General features: G+C 32.7%; 1 protein-coding gene across 1 annotated transcript; it reads right to left on the reverse strand.

Annotated features, from left to right (window-relative positions):
- Positions 1-11,590: 11,590 nt before the first annotated feature.
- LOC131048826 (chalcone synthase 7) lies at positions 11,591-13,103 on the reverse strand. Its single transcript, XM_057982901.1, has 2 exons — positions 12,841-13,103; positions 11,591-12,755 (listed from the first exon to the last, which is right to left on the reverse strand). The coding sequence occupies exons 1-2, from the start codon at positions 13,016-13,018 to the stop codon at positions 11,761-11,763; spliced, it is 1,173 nt and encodes a 390-aa protein (XP_057838884.1). The 5' UTR covers positions 13,019-13,103; the 3' UTR covers positions 11,591-11,760.
- Positions 13,104-13,558: the final 455 nt, after the last annotated feature.

The raw sequence follows: 13,558 nt of genomic DNA on the forward strand, positions 1-13,558 counted from the left end.
GTGAGGTGAAAAGAGGGATATAAATAGTTGAGATGGAGGAAGAGGAGTAGGTATGAGTTATGGGTAAAGGGGAAGACACGTGGTTTGGTAAACTGAGTTTGGGCAGATAGATACGTTGTTCTCTTCCAACCAAGGAGTAGGAGTTCCAAGCGAATAGTTCTTTGTCGTGGTCTGTATCTCCCCTTCTTTTTTGGTACACCGGATCAACTAAATTGTTTATTCTGGCATTTGAACAGTGGCATTGGCAGACCAAGTATTTGTTAACTGTCAAGCAACAATGATCATGACATGCCAAGAAATCATATAATGTTTGTATTCATACCCAATTGCTAGTGTCATGTTAATGTTATGTTATTGCTAATACCATAGACCTAAAATTAGATAGATGGAATGGATCTTATTAGACGAGACAAATTGTGAATAGGATACATTGATAGTAATTCATTGTCATCTTTTCAATATTTATGAAGAAATTTCAAGTAAACAATTATGCACAATATTAAATCCTTTTGTATGGACAAGTGTATTTCCTTTGTTGTTAGTCTCAACACACTCTTTTCTATGTGTTCTATATTTGTGGCAGAATTATGTTCCAAATGAATATCTTCTTGTGAATAGAATTAGTTTGTATGTTTTATCTTACATTTCATTTGGTATAATATGTTTCATATATCTCAGTTACCTAAAATTTGGTTGGTTTTAAACATTAGAAATTTTTCTTATAGATTTATTTAATAAAGATTTTGTTTATAATAATTCTAATGATGCCTAATCACTTCATTGATTATTATATCTTTAATAATATTTTGTTTACATATTGAGACCATTACTTAGCTAATGATCTTATGAATAATTTAAATAAAATATTAATGGGATGAATTCATACCTTTCAAAGGAACCATCACAAACAACCTGAACCTATAAAACTAGTATGAAGTTGCAATGGAATGAAACCTAAAAAAGAACAAAAAATTGCAATGCTATGAATCCTATAAAAGAGTATAAAGTTTGTTGATACATATTCTTGTCATGGCTTTTTTAATTGTATTAATCATTGTACGGATCTCTATTGGTAATTTATTTGAGAAATGTTACCAAATGTGTAAGAATTGGCTATGAAGGCAGCCACCCAAGATCTAGAACCAAATGGAAACCACATAAACAAGAAAGAAAGAATGTGACAAGAAGAAATTGCATTCCTATCAATGATGCAATAAAATAGAATCAACTAGATTCCATGAATTTACATAAGAGACCCTTTGGTTATATAGCCAAGGTGAGAACATAGGAGTGCATAATATTATGACAAGTGTCGTAATCATATGACATGAGACAAAAAGTGGCAAACTATTATCCCTCCTAAAGTGGAAAAGTGATCACATGATAACACCACTAAAGGTAGATCACCCAACAAAAGTGGAAAAGTGCAACCATGAAAGGTGGATATGATAATGTGATAAAGGCACTAAAGGTCCAAAGACACCATATAAAGTAGAAATGATAACATGATAATACCACTTAAAGTGGAGATGCTCCAAAAAACTCTTATGCAATTCCCTAAGTAAGCTTAAGCAATGTGTAAATAGGACCTAGGTGAGAAATAACCAAGGTAAAATACCTCAAATTTTACACCAACAAAATGAGTCCCAATGAATTACTATCACTACTATAATCATGTTGGATTGATTCATGTCTATATGCCTATACTAAGTTCTCATTTTACATAAAGGTAGCCAATGCCTATTTTTTTTTATGCCTTTTTGAAATGATAAATGAAAGTTCTAAGTTCTTTATCTTTCCTATATGTTCATTCTTTCTCTATCATGTTTTTCTTGAATCTACTATGTCTTGTTGTACGATGGTTTTTATCCTTTACACCCAAGTTATTCATCAGACAAGTTCTAAAGGGGCTCTCATGTCTTAACTAATCTTGTTTTATGTATAGTAAAACTAAATTCCCCTATGTGTTTGAGATTATTAAGAATTTTAAGTCTATGTGATGGATGTGCTTTTGTTGGACTTGATTTTTCTATATTTCATATTTAAGTCACTTGCTCATGTCTATGTTCTAATTAGATTAAACCGGTAGAGGACCAAACCATTACATAATTGCTAAAGAAAAGAAACCAAGGGTCTCATGAGGAGCAATAACTCTAAACAAGAGAACTAGCTAACAAAAAGGAACAAAACCTAGCTGATGCCTATAGTCAAACACCAAAAAAATAGACTAAGACAAGACTAGCCAATAAAAACAAAAAGTAAATAGACACACACCCCACCAAAGACACAAACCAATGGTCTACCTGGTGGGGGTCTTTTTTATTTTCAATCTTGAATCATCACTTTCACTTTCTCAAAGAAGGAGAACCTCTTGTTCAAACCTTTTGCTAAATAAATAGTATGGAAATTTGGCATAGCTTTCACACCCGACACTAATGGCTCTATCACAATAGTAGGAGACGAATCCACGTGTCATTTATTTTTAGCATTCTTTCACTCAATTTCCTCCATTGTTCAAGGTCATCATCTCTTCCATATTCCTTTTGAGGTTCACTTGGTTGTCCTAAAGCTCCTCAATTACCTTTGTCATCTCCCTCCTATCATCCTTTTTATCCATCCTCTTGTTGAGTCCCTTCAATTCCCCTTCCAGCCCTTCCCACATTTTAATTTTAACTAACAAATAATTTGCTGTCACCCAAACCCTTTGATCATTTTCATCCATTGCCCAACTGGAATCTCGTATGTCTTCCTTGGCAAGCACCACAAGCCTATTAATTTTCTTCTTTGCCACATTGAGTTGGCCAAGGGGACAATGGATTATAGCTTCTTGTTTGTTGTAGGCATCACAAAGCTTGTTGACCTTATCAAAAAAGGCTGAAAAATCCCATTTCCTTGGGGATTTAACAAGGGAGGGGGAGAGGAGCCAAATGAGGGGGTAGAAGGGGCAGTGGAATTTCCAACAGGGACCTTGTCTGGAGTCCACTCTGACCATGTAGACTAGGAGGAGGTAGAGTCCTTAGAAAAACTCTCCTCTGTCTTTGGCTCTTCAACAATGCATTCAATAATGGGAGGGGTTGGCAGGTTCTTATTCTTAGCCAACCTACTAGGGCTAACCTAAGTAGGGGCCCCTTTGAGCTTCAGAGAAGAAATGGATGCTTTTCTTTTTGGGTTATCCAAAAGTTTGACAATCAAGGTTGGATTAGGGAGAGGACCAAATAGGTAAATAGTCATCCCACTAGTGAAGGTCATATAATTTAGATGGAAATAATACAGACACAAAATAACCCCCTGGTTTAGGGGAAGGACATTTTTTTTTTTAGCAATCACCACAGACTGGGAGATGGATGAAAAAAGCCAATAAGGGAGGTTCATCTTCACACTATATCTAAGATGGTTAAGCAGAGGGAAGAGTTGAGAGTGGAACCATTTGAATCTCTCATCCAATGGAATCTACTTCATAAGGAGAAGTGCAATCTCTTTCCAAACCCCAAGCAAATCATCTCTTTCAAACCTGCTTTTCATGTGAGATACTTTCTCCTTTGGCTTAAATATCCTCATAAAATTCGCTTTGTAGTTTCCCTTAGTTTTCTTGGGGAAGGTCATTCCTTGCACAATAAGACTAATGGCAACTAAAATTATTTTCATAGACATCGTAAACACCACACCCCCCCACTTTAACTTCGGCCTCATTCTAGGATTGGGAAAATTTCTCAGATGAAGAATTGAAACCCTTCATGCCCTCAATATACAATACCAAATTGCCTTTGGCAACCTTCTTCCAAAGAGATTCATTTTGTTTGAACTTGTCACACTTGTCCAGCTCAATTTGAATGATATCTCCACCCATGGTTTTCTTAGAGAAGCCAGTAAAAGCCCGATCAGTAAGGATTTGCTAAAACTAGCTTTGGGATAATAAGAGAGAAAGGTGTTTTTGAAGGAAATATAGCTTTCACTAGATTTAACATAACAACTCCACATTAATAAATGGTTGAAGTACAATGTGGACATGAGAATAAATGAAAAGACAAATTTTAAATCTCTAGGTATCCTAGGGACTAATGTCTTCATGTATCATGGCACGAATGTCATCAACAACTCATGTTGTGTTGTCCATATATTGAGCTTGTTGAAGAAGGGGCCAAGGTTCTCCAGCCTATTTGCAGTCTTATTCCCATCCCTAAGGGTGTGTTGGATCCTTACGCGGCCAAAGCTGATAATGACACCTTGGCATTTGGTGATAAGGTCCACTATACTCTAGCCTGGCTTAGCCTTTTCTTGCAACATCATGATGACATTTTTTGAATTGCCCTCAATAATGATTGTTTGGTAGCCCCTATTCTTGGTGACGAAAATTCCATAGAAAGCTGCCACATTGGAATTTTTAAAGCCCATGTTAGCCACGTAGGCCACCACCACTTTGCCACCTATATCTATGATGACCCCACCCCCACCAACTGAACCTATGTTTCATTTAGAAGAACCATCGAAATTTAGTTTTAACCATTTTATGTTAGGTGGGGGGGGCATTTTATATTTTTCCTGTAACTATAAGGAGGAGAAATATCTATGTTTGTCTAGTTTCAAGTTTTAGAAATCAAATGGACCCAAGGGTTTTTAATCATCATGATCAAACAAGAGTTTCAAGTCCAAAGATATGTTTGAAGTCAAAAGAATCAATTGAATACTAGTGGGGCTCATGTGAAATAGACCCAAGTTCTTTATAGGTCAACATGTTATCAATGATATTGCATATAAAATGTCAAGTGTCTAGCAATATCATAATTTATTTGCATTGAAGTTCACTAGTGGCTTGAATTCTAGCATATGTTATTTATTTTAGGTTCAATTTGATCTTTTTTTTTTTTAAATTGAGTTTATTTATGAGATCTATTTCATATTTTTCCTCACAAATGTTCATGTCTATCACTTCCAAGGTCAAGATTCCTTCTGTATCTTGATTTAATGGTTTTTTCATGTCTAGAATATTTTTGCAATTTTAGAGGCTTGCATTTCAGTGGACCTAAGCTACCTCATACAATGTATTTGAGTGAGATTTTGAGTTTTATCTCACATATATGTAATAATTTGACATCTTTTGGTATGTTAGCATGTGGTTTATTGAGCCTAAAGTTTTTATCTAGATTTTAGTTTAGTAAGGTATCTTGCATCTAGAATGGTAGTTCTTTTATATTCAATAGACCCTAAAAGGTATTATCTTAATTCAATGAAAGGTTTGTGTTTGAGTGTTAAAGAGATTTATGTTTAAGAGATGTCCACAAGGGGAAAAACTGAATTGTTTATATAAATGATGGTCACTAAATTCTCACATTCATTATTTAATATGTGTGATAAACACAATTAACTAGGTACTTTATGCAATAGTGTTTAGCATAAATTTAAAATATAAATTTGTTAATTTAATGGATGTTACATGGTACTTTTAAAATAGAAAAAGTGGTATGTGAATTTTGAATTTAAAAAAATTAGTGACAAACACATTCTACCTATTCAAATAATTTCATTAGTCCTTTGGGCCAATTAATGAGATCATGTTGGCATCCACGTATGAATAATAAAGAGAGAAAGTGTAGTCAAGTGAAGACCCCTTCATAGTCAAATTCTTGCATATGCAACTCAAAAACTGTAGAGGGTGTATGTGTATTTATGACATTATATTTTTCTATTTAGTGTTATTTGTGTTTCTATAATGTCACAACAATATAAAAAAAATATTAAATCATTTAAGAATAAATTCACTTAATTTCATATTACATTTTATGAATACATATTGGTATTTGAATTAGGTCTAATTTTTTGTATGTTTTTAGTTTCTTTTATGTGCATATTTAGGCATATATAGTTCTATTTTATATATTTACAAGAATTTCAATATGTTTCTTCAAATCATGGCATTGTCACCCAATGAACTAAGGTGCATCAATCTTCATTGGTTGAATAAAAAAATCTTTATTAAGTAATTCTCTCTTAGTTCCACTTGAGAATTTAGAAGTAGATTAGGTCCTTCGCACATTTTTAAACTTAGTGTAATAACTTATGTTGAATCATGCAAGAGATAATGCTTGATGAATGCTTAGCGGGTTATACATGTGTGGATTTTGAATTCATATGTTAGAAGGGAATATTATGAGAATTTATCTTAAATGGAATAAACAAGTCTATTATATTTTGTTGCATGTGAAACATATTTTTATCTTCTTATAAAAGAATATGACCAAGCACACTCTAATTCTTAGAGACAGTTCATTAGGGTGTTAGTGTGTATTGGGTATGGCTTATTGAGGCTTGATGTGTTTATTTTCATTTTATTTTTATAATGTTATGAAGATGTATAAAGTAATCCTCATTGGTTGTATAAATATATAATTAAATAAGAGGTTCCTACTCATACTAGTTGATATATTATTATCCATGGTCTTTAAATCATGGCTTGCCTTGTTATCTTAAGTCAACTTGCATCCTTAGCTCTAGGTTTTGAGAAAAAAAATTTAGGATTGTGGAGAATGGTTTTGATAACCAATAAATGGAATTTTTCTAGTGGTAATTGGATGGTTGTTCTATTTTCTTTGCACCATTTATTTTGATTTAAACTTCTCATTCGAGTGATATTTGTTCATGTTTAGCCTTGAAGATTAATCTTGCTTCATGGTGTTAGTGGTGACTCTACTAATTATTTAAAAATATTTATTATAATTTTAAAGTGTTTATCATGATATTTTAGTGCACATTCTTAGTGAGAAAACCATCTAAAGGTGTAATGTTTTTTTGTTTTTTTCTCTAAGAGAACTCAGAGAAATTTTTCCTCATTAATTAAATCACACTCCATATTTGTATTATCTTGATTATTTTAGGAGCCAATAGTACCTTAGAGAGGTTGTTCCTTTTCATAATAATGCCTATACAAATACCTCTTATCTAGATATCAAGTATTAGTTGACACCCAATAACATACTAGAAGAGGTATACCCTCACTTCTTCAATTGAAGAATTAGTATACTCATATCCATTCCCAAAGGTTCAACCTTAGACTTCACCTATCACTTCTACTGAATTCATGAATTTGGTCATTACAATTCATATAAGAATCCACTAAGAGACCTCCAATTATCGCTTGTCATTCAGCTTTATTATTTGTCTGAACACCTAGAAAGGAGCCAAGTTTTATTAAATGGTGGTTTAAATGTCAAATAACAACTATTGCCCCTATAGGTCTTAGATTACCTGTTCAACCACCATTAGAAAAATCCTATACAATTAAAGTCCACACAAATATTCTACTTTGCAACCGTATACAATTAAAGTCCCATAACTTCAATTTGAACTTTTCATAGAAAAAATTAAAAGTTCACCTTCTTTATACTAGGAAAATATCCCCTCTTTAGTCATAACAGCCCACCGCCTTTACATGGGGAAAATATTTCCCCCTCTGGTGTAGTTATTGAGACAAAATATCCCCCACACCACCTACTAAGAATCAATTTCACAGATTTTATTGTAATATAATTTTTTTTCTTACTTAAAACACAATAATATTTATCCAACGTGAAGTCTTAAAACCTTACAGTCAAACATTAAAACATAGACGAATTACAAGTAAAGGCGAAGACACGTGGTTTGGTAAAGTGAGTTTGGTCAGACATGAGTTTTGCAAAATAAATTAATTTAAACATCAGAATAAATTTGAATTAATTTTTTTTATTTTTAATTAATTGAAAAATATGGTCAACGGTATATTCTATCCCTCTATAGATGTTATACTCTTTTTGATACTTCTTGTCAATTTATTGCTTTTTCTTTATTTAAACGCTGATAATAACGAACGGGTATTTGTTAACTGTCATATTAAACTGCAGGTCAAACAATGGAAAATATATTTAATAATGATAGTTAGATATGAATTTTAATCACTTTGACAATTAATAAAACTAATTTTATTGATAGATGTAATTATGCTAATAACATAAATGGATAAATATGTTTATAAGGGAATAAATTATATTTATATCGATAAATTATAATACTACGTGTAATTATATTATTAACATTATCATTTATATTAAAGAAAACAAAATTATTTATATAGATATTTTTTTAAAAATTGATTGTAAATATAATAAATATTTTTAGAATTATTAAATTGAGATTATAATAATAAATAAATATTGCAAGTCAGAGATATTTTTAAAATATGTAAAAAAATAAATAATTTTATTGGTTTAGTTTAAATGTTGTTTTGATTATGACAAATTTTGTTTTATAATTCATATAGCAATGAATGTCTTGAGACTAATAAAAAAAAAAGTGGTTCATTTCTAAGCATTTAGAAACGATCTCTATGCATACAAATTCAAACCCTATGAATGAATTTAGTCTTAACATATTTCTTACTTTTTATTTATCTTTGTCTTCATAGTTGGAATGTCTTAAAAAAAGACTATCGGTGGTGAAAGACACTATTGGGAACTTGTTAACTAAGTGTCTTCTTCCTATGCCAAGCCCTAGATCAAATTCAACAGTTTGGAAAAACTATCGAAGATATGTCAAACAATCATACAATATTTATATTCATATGTAATTACTAATGTTATGCTAGTGTTGATGTCATAGGGTAATTAAATCTTATGCCTAGTGACCTAGAACTAGATCTATGATGGATCTTATGTATTAGATGGGACATGTTTGAAGAAATTTGAAAGCCATATTACAAGTAAATTGTGAGTTTCATTTCTAACTTGAATGGGATACATTTTATTTCTTCTAGTAGAATTGTTTGTCCATTCTCTTAATCTCTTATCTACTTTTATATGTAATCATTTTGTTCTTTATGCAATTGATGATAGTATATTCATATGTCATCTTTCAACATTTATGATGAAATTATTGTATCTACTATTTAAGGATAGGGTGAATTGTAGCTTGCCTCTAGGTTCTGAGAATAATGCTTAATATGGCATTCTTTTACTTGGAAAAATGTATATCTTATGTTGTTGATATTGAATATATACTATTTTAGAGATTTATTCCATTTTATGCACATGAAAATTATAAATTTTATTTTTTAGAGGCCTTGATTACTTTTTTTTCTCTTTATTTACTTCTTGTTCATGTTTATCATTCTAGATTGCATAATTTTGATCTATGTGTAATATAATTGTGTGATCTAAGATTATGTTTCAAGTGAGTATCTCCTTGAGCATAATATATTTCTAAATTGTGTATTATCTAACATTTTATTGTTACAATGTGCTTGGTTGGTTGTAAATATTAAATATTTTTGGATTATAGAATCATTTGAGAAATATTGTGTTTATGGCAATTATAATGATGCATAATAAATTCATTCACTATTATGTTTCTAATGGTATAAGTTTAGATCTAGATCTTGGTTGTTGGTAGGAAGATAAAAATAATTACAATTATTTGTAATGATTCTCTTGTAAATATTTGGCATGATTTGCATGTTGTACTATTGCAATTGAGGAGGAAATCAAAGAGGTATGCTTCATTATTTTTAATTTGGTGTTAGTATTAAGTAAGAAATTGGCATTTATATGATTCTAATGGCTAGCGTGTTGGTGGTGAATTTGTTTAGCTTGTGAATCTTAATTCCTATGTTTCTTATGACTACTATTATAATAATGTACCTTTGGGTTATAGGTCAAGTAGTATATTTATTTTTTAGATATTGGTTATATAGTTGATGTTACTTGGTGCAATTTAAATGAAATTTTATGTACTTGATTTTTAAGTGTTAGTGAATTTTCAAGTGTATATCACCATGAACAAGAAATATGCAAAGACTAATATGCATAAGTAGATGAAGATTTTAATGACCTATTTGTTGTAGTCCAAAGAATGTATTTTTAGCCTATTTAGGTGCCTTTTAGTTTCAAATATTCTCAAGTGTTAGGTGTTGTATGTCTATTTTAGAGTATATCTTCCATTGTTTCTAATTGTGTAGAAGGCATAGTGAAGTGAAGAGCCTCCATAGTCAAATGCCTTGATATGCAACTAGAAAATTGTGAGGGATACATGTGTCTTTATGAAATCACATTTTTTGATTTGTTTTCATTTATGTTTATTTAATGTTACAACACTATAAAAATTCCTAAATCTTTTAGTAATAACTTCTAATTGCATATGAGATTTTATGAATACATATGGGTATTTCAAGTAGGTATGATTATGTGTATGTTTTTATTATATTTGATATGCATACTTGTGCACATCTAGTTATATTTTATATATTTACAAGAATGTCAACATGTTTATTTGAATCATGGGATTTTCACCCAATGAATAAAGGCATCAATCACTAAATGATTAAATATTTATCAATTCATTCTCATTTAGTTCCACTTGGGAATTTAGAATCAGATTAAGTCCTTCCCACATTTATAGCATAGTGCAATAACTTGTGCAAAATAATGAAAGATATAATGCTTAATAAATATTTAGAGGGTACATGTATGGATTTTGAATATCATAAGTTGTAAGGAAATATTATGGAGATTTATCTTGAGAAGAATAAACAACTCTATTGTATTTGGTTGCATGTGCAAAGTCTATTTTCATCTTCTTATTTAGAATTCTTTGGTATACTTATAATGAGAAATCACACTCTAATTCTTATTGACAATTCTTTAGGGTGTTAATGTGTATTGGGTATCTTGTTGAGGCTTGATATGTTACTTTAATTTCTTTTTTAATAAAATATGATTAAAATGAATTGTAAATAGAGGATCAAAAATATTTAGCATTGATTAGAATTTGAAAATCAAAACAAAGAAAATCAATATCTAGGAGGAAGCCTCAACCCTTCCAAACATCCTTCCACTTAGATCAAAGCCAAGAAAGAGGTTTATTCAACTTTTACATTTTCTAAAAGATTAATAACTTTATTGTATGCCCAATAATAATGAGAAAATAATATATTATCAAATGACTTTCAAAAAGTTGAAGTTTCATCCAACAAACTTTTTCTTTTTCAATAGGACTCACCATTTTTTTTCAAACATTGAATAATAATTATAGTCTTTTTCCACTATTAAGTTTTTACAATTCATAGACGAAGCGCTATTGAAAGACCTTCAATGATCACTTCTCATTCAACTTTATTATATGTCTAAATATCTAGAAAGGAGCTAAGTTTAATAAATTGATGGTTTAAATCTTGAATAATAACTCTTGGCTTTATAGATTCTAAATTAAATATTGAACCACTATCATAATTAAATATCTTAAATTCTTAAATTCTTTAAAAAAATTACTTTCTTGCTATGTAAATATTTATTACTTCAATTGATAAAAAAATTAATATTACCTAATAAATTTTCTTCTTCAATTAATTAAATAAATAAATTTTAAATTATTTTATATATTTAATATTTTTTATTATTTACATAAACATTCTAATTTTTTTACCACATATATTTAGAATGAAGATAACTTCAATTTATTTATTTTTTTTTTCTTTTCTAAATCCAACTCCCATTTTCCATATTATACCTTACACTTAAATTTTTTAATAAAGAAAATCTTTCAGAGGCAAGATATCACACACCACACCTACTAGGAATCAATTTCACAGATTTTATTGGAAGGTTGATTTACAATATAAAATCTATTATAAACTTAAATAAAAAAAAACTCTGTCCCATCTGATGATTTAAAACCTTACAGTCAAACATTAAACCACTGTGTAAAAATCCCAAACATTCGACGCACTCATCCAAACTGTGATTACTGGAGTGGAACGCTTTTGAGAACAACTGTCTCCACGGTCAGACCCGGGCCGAAGCCAAACAGAACGCCCATATCCAGTCCTTCTCCTGAAGTCGCACATCCGTTTTCCTTGGACGACTTCCTCATCTCATCCAAGATAAAGAGCACACACGCACTCGACATGTTTCCGTACTCGCTGAGAATGTGCCTGGTGGCCCGCATCTTCTTGGGATCCAGCTCCAATTTCGATTCCACCTGATCAAGAATTGCTGGCCCTCCTGGATGGGCAATCCAGAAGAGGTCGTTCCAGTTAGAGATGTTGAACTGCTGGAATGCCTCCACCAGGGCCTTCTCAATGTTCTTCGAGATCAGCCCCGGAACGTCCTTCAGCAGGTGAAATGTCAGACCCACCTCTCTCAAATGCCCATCAATAGCGCCCTCGCTGTCGGGGAGAATTGTCTGAGCAGTCCAGAGGAGTTGGAAACAGGGCTTCTCTATTTCAGGAACGGGGTCTGCTCCCACGATCACTGCTGCAGCGCCGTCGCCGAAAAGGGCCTGCCCAACAAGACTGTCGAGGTGAGTGTCTGAGGGACCGCGGAATGTGACGGCTGTGATCTCACTGCAGACGACCAGGACTCGGGCTCCACGGTTATTTTCAGCGAGGTCCTTGGCCACTCTCAGAACCGTGCCACCAGCAAAGCAGCCCTGCTGGTACATCATCACTCTCTTCACGCCAGGCCGCAGGCCCAGCAGCTTGGTGAGCTGATAGTCGGCGCCAGGCATGTCGACACCACTGGTGGTGCAGAAAAGGAGGTGGGTAATCTTAGATTTGGGCTGACCCCATTCCTTGATGGCCTTGGTGGCGGCCTCTTTTCCCAGGCGGGGAACTTCGACCACCACCATGTCCTGCCTAGCATCCAGCGAGGGGGCCATGTAAGCGCACACGTTGGGGTTCTCCTTCAAGATCTCCTCCGTCAGATACATGTACCTCTTCCTTATCATCGACTTCTCGCCTGCAACATAAACGTCCCCATAACCATTAATACATAGAAATGTAAAGCAAGAAACATACTACTTAAATGTGGTATATGGGCTTACACATTCGCTTAAACTTCTCCTTGAGCTCGACCTTGTGTTCGCTGTTGGTAATGCGGAAGTAATAGTCCGGGTAAGCGCTCTGTTCAATTGCGTTGGGAGGAGTAGCCGTTCCGATGGCCAGGACGGAAGCAGGACCGTCGGCCCTCTGCGCCTTTCTGATTGCCTCTACGTCTACCATCTTTCCTTTAGTCGCGGATCCTGCAGAATCAACAGAAGTACTTCTTATGTGGTAGGCAGTCTAAGACAAAGGAAGAGATGGAGAAGTGTAGAAAGGAGAGGGATATAAATAGTTGAGATGGAGGAAGAGGAGTAGGTATGAGTTACAGGTAGAGGGGAATACACGTGGTTTGGTTAAGTGAGTTTGGTCAGACAAATACGTTGTTCTCTTCCAACCAAGGAATATGAGTTCTGAATCTATTGTTCGTCGTGTCTATATCTCCCCTTCTCTTTTTGGTACTACGAGTCAATTTGATGTTTATTCTGGCATTTTAACAGTTGCACTGACAGAGAGAGTAATTTATTAACTGTCCATAGTTTTCAACAGTAATCCACATACAATGTTAATATTCATATGTAACTATTAATGTTATGTCATGTTGATGCCATAAAAAATAATTATCTGATATTTGGTGATTTAGAATTAGATCTATGATGGGTTTTATTAGATGAGATGTTGCTAGTATTAATGTCATAAGGTAATTATCTAATTCTTTTGGTC

This window comes from Cryptomeria japonica, chromosome 1 (assembly GCF_030272615.1).
Source record: "Cryptomeria japonica chromosome 1, Sugi_1.0, whole genome shotgun sequence".
NCBI lineage: Eukaryota > Viridiplantae > Streptophyta > Pinopsida > Cupressales > Cupressaceae > Cryptomeria > Cryptomeria japonica.